The 12,238-nt window shown below is 37.2% G+C and overlaps 1 protein-coding gene and 1 pseudogene across 2 annotated transcripts in view; one reads left to right on the top strand and one right to left on the bottom strand.

Moving 5' to 3' along the window:
• LOC107667712 (laminin subunit beta-1-like) overlaps positions 1-4,247 on the top strand; it is a 17,976-nt pseudogene extending 13,729 nt beyond the window's left edge.
• A 2,939-nt stretch (positions 4,248-7,186) lies between these two features.
• LOC107667715 (transmembrane and coiled-coil domains protein 3-like) overlaps positions 7,187-12,238 on the bottom strand; it is an 18,611-nt gene continuing 13,559 nt past the window's right edge. The window contains exons 2-5 of one of the 2 annotated variants that reach the window (XM_016459439.1): positions 11,093-12,042; positions 9,953-10,088; positions 8,524-8,586; positions 7,187-8,085 (exon numbers count right to left, since the gene is read on the bottom strand). In XM_016459439.1, coding sequence (XP_016314925.1) covers positions 7,846-8,085; positions 8,524-8,586; positions 9,953-10,088; positions 11,093-12,042 — 1,389 coding nt within the window. In that variant the 3' untranslated portion in view covers positions 7,187-7,845. Of the gene's footprint in view, positions 8,086-8,105; positions 8,587-9,952; positions 10,089-11,092; positions 12,043-12,238 lie in introns of those variants that run through there. The other variant, XM_016459438.1, reaches the window with a different exon arrangement.

The raw sequence follows: 12,238 nt of genomic DNA, 5'->3' as shown, positions 1-12,238 counted from the left end.
TACACAAAATAATGTTCTTTTTTAGCAACATCATATGACCCCTTTAATTTATTTATTAAATCCCCTGAAATTGAAATGTATAATATACACATTACCAAAGTTTTGGGTTAGTATGCGTTTTTTTTTTTATTATTAATACTTTTATTCTGCAAACACATATTAAATTCATCAAAAGTGACAGTAAAGACTTTTACATTGACATTCATCAAAGTACCCTGAAAAATGGATCACAGTTTCCAGAAAAATATGAATCAGCAAAACTGTTTTCAACTTTGATAATAACAACTTCGACTTTGATAAGTATAGGCATGCATATAAGGACACGCATGTGTGTTTCTTGCAGGTGTCAGATGCTCGAGGACATGCAGATAAGGCCAAGCTCAATGCTCAGGATGTTATACTGAGAGCCAATCAGAGCAAAGCACGAGTGGAACAGACCAGTGAGGAGCTCAAGAGACCTCATTCAGCAAATAGGAGACTTCCTCACAAGTATGGATTGTCACATATAGTAAACACTTGTCACACTTTGGCTGTGTTCAGAATAGCATACTAACAGACTTTCTTCAAACACACACTATGTATAGTCTGCAAGGTATGCAGATCTGCATGAAATGCCACTATATTTGTGAAAAGTATAACAACTTATACCCATTGTCTTTTTCCTACAAACCATTGATATATACAGTACTTACAGTATAAGACCACGGTAGATCATATGTAAATGATTATATCATGTCACAAATACAGTAAAAATCTGAATATTTATGTGAAAAACTTGAATCTGATTGTTTGTGTAGACGAAACTGATCCAAAGCGTATAGAGGAAGTAGCTGATGAGGTGATGAAACCTCATCATGAGTTTGCCAGTGTCAGTGCATGGTGCACTAAAGAACGTGACCACAGAGATCCGCCAACATGTGGCCAGACTGACCCAGGTGGATGATATTCTGACCCAGACGGCAGAGAATGCGCGCACTGCAGAGAGACTCCTACAAGAAGCACAGGCTGCCAAGTGAGTAATCACACGCACTCTATGTGGGACCTTTAGACATTAAAGTTCCAAAAATATACTTTTAAAACTCGCTAGTTTATTTAATTTGTCCACTAACAATGTCCAACAGTACATACAAAACAAGATTTTCAACCTTTTTGACTCCAGGGCCCCTCTTTGTCCAAGACAGAGGCTCTTGAAGGCCCTGCTATCTACTGTATGTTGATATCTACCTGCGGTACCTCTGGTTGTAATAAAAATAAATACAAAATATAAGTTAACATGACAAATATAACTGAATATAAATCATTTTAAGACTACTATCACAGCTTGATTGTAACGCACTAATAAAAATATTCTTCAGTGATATTTGATTTATTTGAAGTACCTTATTTGACCTCAAGCATGCTCTTCACTGACACTGCTGTCTATTTTTGGCTAAATGGTGCTGCATCTAAGGGACAATCATAATTTGTGTAAAAATTATATACATTTTTTTCACACAGTAAATATTGAAATGGTTCACATTTCACTCTATGTTTAGATTATCATTTGAAAAGTAGAAAAAATAAATGATGGCATAGTAAAAAAAATAATATATATATACACACACAAGAATATTTTAATGAAAAGGAACCTTCAAAAAACACATAAAGTCTGTTACATGTACTGTAATAAAAAAATCAACCCCTGCAACACAAAAACATCCTTTATTACATAACTGTGTGTGTTTTGTGTGCAGGGACGCGGGAAGTAGGGGTGCTGAGTGGGCTGCAGCACCCCGTTTTCACATGGTTGCAAATGCAATGGCAATTTTGTTCATTTAAATGTATTCAGTTTTAGCATTTAATCATTTATTTGTAATGATCTCTGAAATGTAAATTGTAAGTGGGCTATAATAAACCCATGTTTATCTTTATAAACATGATTCATTTTACTTGTGATGTTTTCTATATGGGATGATTAGCCTAATCCTCATGAACACGTGACGCTGGCGCGTGGTATCAGACATGAACTATACAGAATGCGAACAAGATTAACTTTAATACAAGGAGATAATGGCGCAAAAGCAAATTTCAGATTTTTTTTAAATGCCCTTCCCAGCAAAAACTTTCCAAAATCGGCATCCAAACAACACCAGCACGAGCACCGACGTAAGTGAACCAGCTCCAGCACGAGCACGGAGACGAGCAACGGAACCAGACACAGCACGAGCACGGAGACAAGTAAGCCTAGCGGACCCAGCCCAACCCCCGAGATTGATCAGCTACTATCGATCATTTCAAAAATGTGATATGCAGTCAAATTTCCCAGTGTGTATGACACTTAAACGAATGTTCATATCGACGCGCTTGTAGTGCTTTGTGGAGTTGTCAAATGAGGTGCCCCCCCCTCCCTTTCACCCAGCACGGACACACACAGCACCCCCAACTGAAAACATCTTCCCGCACCTCTGTTTGTGTGTGTATCACAGTGAGAGAGCTACAGCACTGAAACAGGCCACTGATGAAGTGAAGGAAACTCTAGAAGATACTGTGCGTGCTCAGACTGCTGCCAACCAAACCACAAATCACTGATGTGAGTATATATACCTTTAAAATCCCTATGTGTCCTTTAAACATAATCTGTTTTTTTTTTTTATTCTATAAAATGTGTGTCTACGGGTACAATCAACTGAAGTGAAGTGACTGAGTTCAAACTGAGTAGCAGCACAGGAAAGTTTCTGGATCTTGAGAGAGAGGTTGACCAACTCCAACAGAAAACTCTAGAAACGTCCAGTAGTGCAGATCAAACTCAGAGACAAACTGAAAACATCAAAGCAGAAATCGAGCACACAGAACGGGTAACTAGCTTTTAACAGTGATGTTGTTAATTTATTTAAAAAATACATTCAAATGAAATTTACACATACAGATTCTTGAATAGCCTACACGATAATATGTTGAACATGTTTTTAATGTATTACAATACATTTAGATAATGCTTTGGGGGACATAAAGTTAAAAATGTTAGAGTGATACATCATGAAGAATAAAGAAGGAATGTCCAGAAAATAAAACTTTATCAAGTAGTTTGGCATAATCTTTTATTATTAGTCCTTATATTAAAAGGCAAGGTTAGTTCAGTTAAGAAATCGTGTGGTGGAACTCTCTCCTAAAACTTGAATTATTAACTATGAATGAACAATTTATCATATTTTTACCTGGAAAAAATATATTTAAAAACATTTTAAATGTTAAGATATAAATATCAAATATATATCATGTTAAATATATTTAAGGTGTAAGAAAAATATTAGTTTTACCTTCTTGGTTACACCACAGACATTAAACTGATACTTTTCTTGAATACATATGATTATAGCCATACAGCAGTTTTTTTGTTTGTTTTTGTTTTTCAAAACCTTTGGTTATTTCTTTTTATTTGTTTTAAATTTGGGACGCTCTTATATGCTTTTGACCCTTACACGCAGCATTTGTATATTTGTCTATTTTAGGAGTTTGACTCACACGTGCAACCTAAATACCAACTGGTCAGTGGTCTAATAGATCAAAAGGCAGCAGGTGTGTTTAATGCTCATCAGAAGTTTGAGCAACTACGCCAGGAGGCAAAAGATCTATTAATAGATGCCACAAACAAACTACAGAGACTAAGAGGTAAAACTGCTCACAGACTTGAATATTAGATTATAGATTTACCTATGATTCCTCACTTTTCTTTCTCTTTAACTCTTCCAGAGTTGGAGAGATCATTTGTGATAAATCAGCACATTCTGGTGGAGAAAGCTCAGGAGACGGATGGGCTGGAGAATGAGGCCAGAGATGTACTGCAAGAACTCAGTCAGAAAATCACCATCTACAGCACCTGCGCTTAACTACTATGACCAAAAACGAATTAATAATGTTATAAACTCAGACTATAATCAGATGTCAACCATGTAAATGCAGTTTTGTATTGTCAAAAATAAGTTACTAACTGCCTGACCAATTCAAGGTATCACACTGAAAAAACTATGTCCCTTTCAATATGCATATTTTTGCCTTTTCTATGAAACTATGAAAAAAGCTCCTCCAGTTTATTGTGTCCTAAATATGAGGAATCTTGCAGTGTGCAATATCAACAAACATTCCTCTGGACGGAATAAGCCCCTCCATGGTTGTGAGCAGCAAATCAGGTTGGATTTGCTTGTTAAAACTAAGTATGGTGACAATGAAATGCCAAAATAAAAATTCCTTTAGATTATGTGATGAAGCAATAAACCACTGTGGCTTATTGTTTCGTTTTTTGCATTGTTTTGGAAACAGCAAAATTATCAAAACAACTATATACGATGTTTATTAAATATTTAAACACATAATATTGATAATACAATAACCATTTATTAATAATAATAATAATAATAAAAAGCTTGCGTCAACTGCACATGTGACCTGTGCTGGCAAAATGAGTCACAATGAGCAAATTTTCAAAAATGAGTTCTTTTTATTTTCACATTCTCTATTAAAAGACCTTCAGAATGATGTATGGAATCGGACGAAAAATGACTGAGCTACACCTGTTAGAATCAGCAAAGTCAATTTTGAGAAAAATCGAGTTAAAAGTTTTCTGAAGGTTCCAAAGCAAAATCACAGAGCAACGTTGCATCTTTTCCTCCAGTTCTTTTCTTAATAATATTTACTATAATAATAATCACAATATAGCTATTTTTTATTTGATCTTTGTTATTATAAATAAGAACAGATGCAAAAAAAAAAAAAACAGTAGAACAAATATTAGAAAGAAACAAATAATGCATTACCTTTTTCATTTATCTAAACAAAAGCATTCAAGTAAGAAAAACAAACAGGCCTAATCAAATGTAAAAATCCCTTTAGTCTGTTCATTACAAATAAATTGATTATTAAAACTACAAAAGCAGTTCAATCAAGAGCAGCGAGTGATTTCCTCTTTTCTTTTATTGTTAACATTAATGAGACAGACTGATATAGCTATAAGACCTACTGTAATGCACAGATCTAATATAATTTCAGTCAGCGTGAGAAGCGAGCGGAGAAAGGTAGGCCTCAGAAAACGTACAAATAAAGATAATTAAACATCTAAAATTATTATTTGGAGCATTTGGGATTGCTAGACGAGGGCTTAATGAACTCATTTTTGTGAAAACCTCAAAATCGAAAAAAAAAATCACTTTTTTTGCCTGTAGCTCAAAATTAGCCCGTGCGCATTCCGACTCGATTTTGCCAGCACGGGTCACATATGTAAATTACGTTGTGACGCAATCTTCTCTAAACTGTCGGTTTAATTGATTTCAATGGTGAAGTTGCAGTATGGAAGGCGGACGGAGCCAAATGTCTTTAAACGGAACGCGTGAAATGCGACCATGTAAAGACTTTTGGCTCCTTCCGCCTTCCATATTGCAGTGACATTTGAGACAGAAAAAGGTCAGTAAATCAGACACAGTAACAGCCTAACTCAAGATTCAAGAAAACAGGTTTGCGAATAGATAATTTTACAAAAACGAAATAGTCTTGACTGAAAATCTTGAAACATTGTTGCGGAGTAGCTAACTACAAGTAGCGACGCTGTTATCTTAACTACATTTTCAGTAGATACTCTGTATGTGTACAAACTAATAGTTTTTTTGATAACAATTCAACTATTACAACATCATCAGTATAGTCGTCTCTAGAATATGTACTAGCAATATCCTATTGGCAAATAGTTCAATCTTTTGAGTCGGTTCTTCTTAATGAATCCGTCAAACGGTAAGCTAAACAATACTCCGACTGAATCGGTTCACTCAAGTACTGAATCGTTTGGGGTAAATTCGATGTCCGGCAGTCTTTTCGGATTTAAAAGCTCGCTCTTTAGATCTAGCCTGGAGTTTTGTTAAATATAGTGGAGTGGCTGTCATGCTTGTAAGTCTGATGATACACGGGGCAACTTTTTTTTGAGCAATGTTGCTTGCTTGGGAACTTTCCCATTGATAATGGGTAACAAATTTCCATCTGGATACTTTGTCGGTCGTGGGCCCTGTGTCTCACCTGGTTGCCCGGCATCATTGCTCAAAAAGTTGCCCCGTGTATCATCAGCTTAAGTTTATTATTCCACTAGTCAGATGACATTAATGGAAGCTTTTTTCCCCTGTAGTTTCATACCGAAGTTCATTCAAGCTCCGTTTCCTTCATCAACCACAAGAGGGCGACAACCATCTGAAAGTCGCTGAAACATAAGCGTCATCAATGACCTTTGAAAATCATGAAAGACATTCAACGCTTCAGGTCTCATCTTTCAGGTAACTAATGTCAAACAGCACAGGCAGGTTATATAAAAATGAACTGAACAACTACAGTTTCATAAAAAATACAAGAAAAACCAAAATGGTTCCATCTAATGAGAAATGCATCAGGTGGTTGAGTAAATAAAGAATCGACAAATAATCAAATTTCAGTAAAAATTAGGCCATTTATTGTTAAGTTTAGATAATATTTAAGACCAGTACAGTCTCCTACCACATGGACACTGAAGCATGTATAAAACAAATAAAATCACTTTCCCCATGTTTATAGGTAAAAGGCCACTTTAACTCTAGTACAACACCACATTTTAGTTCAGGTTGATGGGTAAATTCAGATTTTGTGGCTTATACAATCTTCAGTCAAAACCACAGGTAGGCACACACTCAAAGGGACAGTGGTAATAATGCTGAAATCGGTTTCCATTGTGGGAATCATTAAAGCAAATTAAACAAATGTATATAAAAATAGTCTTTCTAACTTCCATGAGGAACAATTCAGAATGTTACATCAACTTGACAGAGACATTTGTTTCCTTCTCATGTTCTAGTTTCTATAACCCCAAGGCATTTCTATTGCATAACAAACAAAAAGACAGTGTTTCCATCTTTTGTGGTCAGTACAGAGAACCACTGCTCAGACTAAAGAATTAAAAACAAACCAAAAAAAACACAGATTCTCATAAACCTGGGTGATGTGTTTAAAGTGCCAGTGAAAAGAACTTTAGGCCATTTCATTAGTACAAATAATGCTATAAAACAGTATACAGATGAAACTCACAAAGCATGTCTAAAACGTGTGTATTTGTTTGCATTTCACCCCAAATTTAAAACAAAGTATACATTTTAGTGCATAAAGAAAATCAAACATTTAAGACCATTATTAATTTTTTTTTTTGCATTCTAACAGTATGATAATTAAACACATCTCCCAAACATTCTCATTACTGCAATCAAAATAAGAAAAAAAGTTACTTATTAAAATGATCGTAAATTCTTGTTTCCTAATAGAATCAAATGCATCACAGTAATAAGAAACTAATTATAATGATCAAGAATAATGAGAATTGCTCAAAAGTAAAACACCCATGATAAAATATATAATGACAATAATGTCACAATACAAAACAATTATGAAATAAAACGCAAAAACACTAGGGTCTCTAATTAGTCTTCATTTTCTTTATGCAAAATATTTTTTTCTTATGGTTGTGGAATGAAATATTACCGAGATGTGTTTTTGTGAGCCATCACCACCTAAAAAATAAGCACATAAAACATGTAAAATGGTGGTTAACCTTTACTTTTAAGACCGCTAACAAAATCTATTTGAAATAACACAATACAGTCACAGAGATGGACCCGTTTCTGCTACAGTACATCATGAATACTCTTTCACATCCACACAAAAACACAACAGACAAAAAAATGTAAAAAAGAGAAAGTGTTAAAGCCATCATCTTGGGACAGTCACATTGTAAAGGGAATATCCCAGGAGGAGCACTTTATCTGACGAGAACATCACTGAACACGCATGCAGACACGTGTTTCATGTCCCTCATCTAGGCAGCAGCATCCGTTCTATTGCACACTGCAAATGCTCCCAGTTGCTCCAGCTATACACCAGTAGGCACACACATACGAAAGTCCCAAACATGTGTAGACGACTCCTCATCAGTGGAGCGGAAAACTTAGCAGCAGTGGAGACGCAGACTAGGATCACGGTGACGATGGCCAACATGATGTTGATGCATTTTCCCAGCAGCACTTTGGCGTCGGCGCTTTCCAACTGCAAGACCTGCTGCTGTGCTACAGTACATCATGAATACTCTTTCACATCCACACAAAAACACAACAGACAAAAAAATGTAAAAAAGAGAAAGTGTTAAAGCCATCATCTTGGGACAGTCACATTGTAAAGGGAATATCCCAGGAGGAGCACTTTATCTGACGAGAACATCACTGAACACGCATGCAGACACGTGTTTCATGTCCCTCATCTAGGCAGCAGCATCCGTTCTATTGCACACTGCAAATGCTCCCAGTTGCTCCAGCTATATACCAGTAGGCACACACATACGAAAGTCCCAAACATGTGTAGACGACTCCTCATCAGTGGAGCGGAAAACTTAGCAGCAGTGGAGACGCAGACTAGGATCACGGTGACGATGGCCAACATGATGTTGATGCATTTTCCCAGCAGCACTTTGGCGTCGGCGCTTTCCAACTGCAAGACCTGCTGCTGTTGTTGCTGTAACTCCAACTTACTCACTCGCGTCTGACAAACTTCTAAAGCATCCTGCGGAAAGGAAAAGAAAGCGATACAACAATTCCAGTTCTCATATCTAATTGTCAAAGCAGCGGTCCAAAATTGCTGATATTTAATATAACGTCCACTGGAAACCTGGAGTGATTATGAGCGCTTGGAACAAGGAAAGGAACTTGCGGTTGCATGCATTATTCCAGTCTGTTTTACAAAAGCTTGATGCTCTGGCTTCTTTTGGAACCATTTTTGTTGGTGAAGATCTACAGAAAAATTGTCAAACTAAATGGCCAAATTATGTCTAAAAGGTAAGGGCTCAATATTAACTTGGTTTACTTAATGAAAAACAATAACACGATCGTAAGCATCCCAACCTAGGGTGCGTTTCCCAAAAGCATCGTTAGGCAACTATGGTCGCAAGTTCTGTCATCAACATAGTTTAAAGATTCTGTGTTTTCCAAAACCATAGCTCCATCGAACATTCGCAAACAGAATCACAAAGTTTTGTGGTCAGAACTACTACTCTCAACCTGTGGTTAGAAACCTAGCGTCTTGTTACTATGACATGCAGACTTAAATAGATCATGCTCTCAAGCAAAATAAGCAAGCTAACATGCAGTATATTCTATATATATGCAAATTTAATTAAGAGAATGAAAGCACTGTTTTCGAAGAGTGGACATGTGAATGTGCTTTAGTACCAAGAGGGAACCCTGGAGTACTCAGGGCTTGCAAAATTTCTAAATCCCTGGTAGCCCTTCGGGCAGATACTCTTCAGATTTTGGTAGCCCGAAAATTAATTTAACTAGCCCCAAAAAACAAAAAAACAAACAAAAAAATTTTGCGAGCCCTGGTACTATAACACCTGCAACACTGACCTAGACTGTTATTTCACAGCCGAAAAAAAAAAAGAGAACGCTGCAATTCTAGTTTAAAAAAAACTACAAAGACATTTTTATTGCTCACGACTTCAGTAGAGCAATAGCCTGAACACTGGACAAAGGCGAAACTTTCTACTACTTGTGTGTCGACTTTTTTCGTGTATGCTATAAAAATTGAGTATACTTTCAAAATATGCATTTGGCTGTATGCTCAATCTATGCATTGGCGTCAAAACTGAAGTATTTGTCTTAAATTTGAATTCAAAATCAGAACATATTTGGTGTCTAAAATACAGTTATGTGGAGTGAGATTTTAGTGTGGGTTGTTGTCGTTGTGGCTGGTTTGGGCTAAAGCTCAGATCAACATGGAAAAGATAACTTCACTGCATTATCACGTTGCAGCTGGTTAGAACACGGAGTAACATTAGGCTGGTTTTCCATTTATTGAGCGCTTTGCATAAGTTTAGGATAAGTCCTTTCATGTTTGTAGTGTATGTGAGTGTTTTTGTGTATGTCTGTGCCTGTATATCTCGTGCTCGTTCACAAGCCTGATAGGCCATCTTCTCTTCGATGCTGGCTAGCTCCTGTTTGAGGTTTGCGGTCTCGTTCTGATGGAGTTCTGTGAGGTCGTTCAGCTGGTCTTCCAACCGCTCACACCTAATACAGAAGAACAACAATTAGTGAGAGTGTGTGAAAGATATAGAGGAAATGAAGGTGTCTGCCTGGCTGAAAAGACCAGCTTATGTTAAGTTTTGTATGTTGGTCTCCAGCATGAGATGCTGATGTCCCAACATGCCACAAATGATCACAAGACATGTGGGAGCCTATGATATTTGATATTCAAGTGATAAGCTGATAATTACTTACATGATATGACAGATGATGAAATATAAATGGTTGATATTATAAAATGTATACTATTTATATATTTTTTGTCTAAATAAATAAATAGAACACTAAAGTTGGTTTTAAGTGCTAAAAGTGAATTTTAGAAATAACACTATAATGTACAACAACATTATAAATCTAAATTTCTGTCATGAAACTCTAGATGGCACAGGCTGATAGGGTCGAACTCAATCTGACAATGACATCATTATTCGCATGCCACAGCTGATTCTTTTCGTATCAGCAGCAAACGAGCTCAAATACTCGGCTGGTGTTTGCTGGAGCGGTTGCAGCACACTTCAGAAACTCTCCACCTTCCCCAGCTCCACCTGTATTGATCTGCTACGGGGTAATTTCATGTATGTTATATGTGGGAGTTATTTCATATATGTTATATGTGCAGCAGTAGTATTTCCTGCATTCTCACAGCAGCATGTTGTGGATGTATTGGCAGTAGCAAGTCTCGGTACTTGCTCTGCCGCAGCAGCAGCGTAGCAGATCTATTCCGCCAAGACCAAACACATTAACATTGCCATATATATTACCATGCTAAACTCTCAGAGTTGACATGACAATTACATTATAATGTAATGTGTAAAATGTAATTTTTGCATAGTGTTTTAAAAAATGAATTTTAAATGAGCATTAGACAATGGTAAAGGTAATCAAAATTTATAAATACGATAAATGAGCTTGCACAATTAATTCAATGTTGAACGTTATCGATCTATCGATTGTTCGTTATATCAAAATGTTATCGAAAGACTATTTACCTGTACCGCTCCTCTTGTAGTGTTTGTGTAATATTCTCAAATTCACATTTAAACTGGGTCTTCAGAGTCTCAATGTCTTCTGCAAGTAGATTCTGAGTCTCTCTCAACTCCCTGATCTCCTCCCAAGCTTCCACCAGCCGGCTGCTGTTTTCCCCTTGGCCTCCTTCTCTCCCAGACATACTGTGCTGCCCTGTCACACCTGATCCAGTCACATGACCATTACTCTCAATCGACACTGACGTCTCTGTGGAGCACTCGTCATCACTTGGGTATTTGGGTTTAGGGCTTATTGTGGCGCTGCCGCTCAGATTTCGGGCTCCCCCTTCTGTCTGCAGCCCACTTCCCGTCTCCATGGTGCTCTTCAGGTGTGCAATGTTGTCCGCGCTACCAAATTTGTTGCGAATGAGGTTTGCAATCTCTCTGGATTTGCTGAAGAAGAACGGTGGCGACAGTGAAACTCCCGGGCCAATAGTTTTGGCTTTGTCCAAATGTGGGTGGCGCCCACTTCCTGTGACTACACTTTCCTTGAGGTTGTATTTGGGCATCTCATTTTCTTTGGAGTGTGGTGGCGTGTGTTTGGTCCCATTTGAGATGTCACACTCCTTCATCTTGCGTTGATACTGCTCTAGCTTCTTCTGAAGCTGAATGATATTGTGTGCCGTTTTCTGGTTCTTTTTCTCAAACACCTGTTTGATGCGGCTGCTCTGCTGCTTGTCGGCACTGTTAATGAGTTTGAGATACTCAGCCACGTTCTCATCCTGTAAATTTTGCTCAATTCTCAGCTGCTCTTTCACTTTTAGCACTTTCTGCTGCAGGGTGTCCAGACCAGTACGTGATCGTGGGCTGTCCCGTACCACCAGATCAGAATCCAGATCTAGACACGTCTCTGAACCTCCTCTACGCATGACCATTGGCACGCTGAGGGTGTTCACATCACAACCTTTCTCCGCCTGAAAAGAAACGAGAATAAAATGAATAACATTAAGATGGATACAGTATAAGTGTTCACAAAGAGCTTGTATTTAGTACTGGCCAAAATATTAACAATACATTTGGTATTATATTGTTGGCCATACAAAATAGTTTTAGTATTATTTTTGTAGTAAATATTAGTATTATTTGTTTTTGTTATGTGCTTTTGACATT

Source organism: Sinocyclocheilus anshuiensis, unplaced genomic scaffold (genome assembly GCF_001515605.1).
Source record: "Sinocyclocheilus anshuiensis isolate Anshui unplaced genomic scaffold, SAMN03320099.WGS_v1.1 scaffold2145, whole genome shotgun sequence".
Taxonomy (NCBI): domain Eukaryota; kingdom Metazoa; phylum Chordata; class Actinopteri; order Cypriniformes; family Cyprinidae; genus Sinocyclocheilus; species Sinocyclocheilus anshuiensis.
Note: the sequence above shows the minus strand (reverse complement) of the source record. Positions and strands in the feature narration are given on the sequence as shown.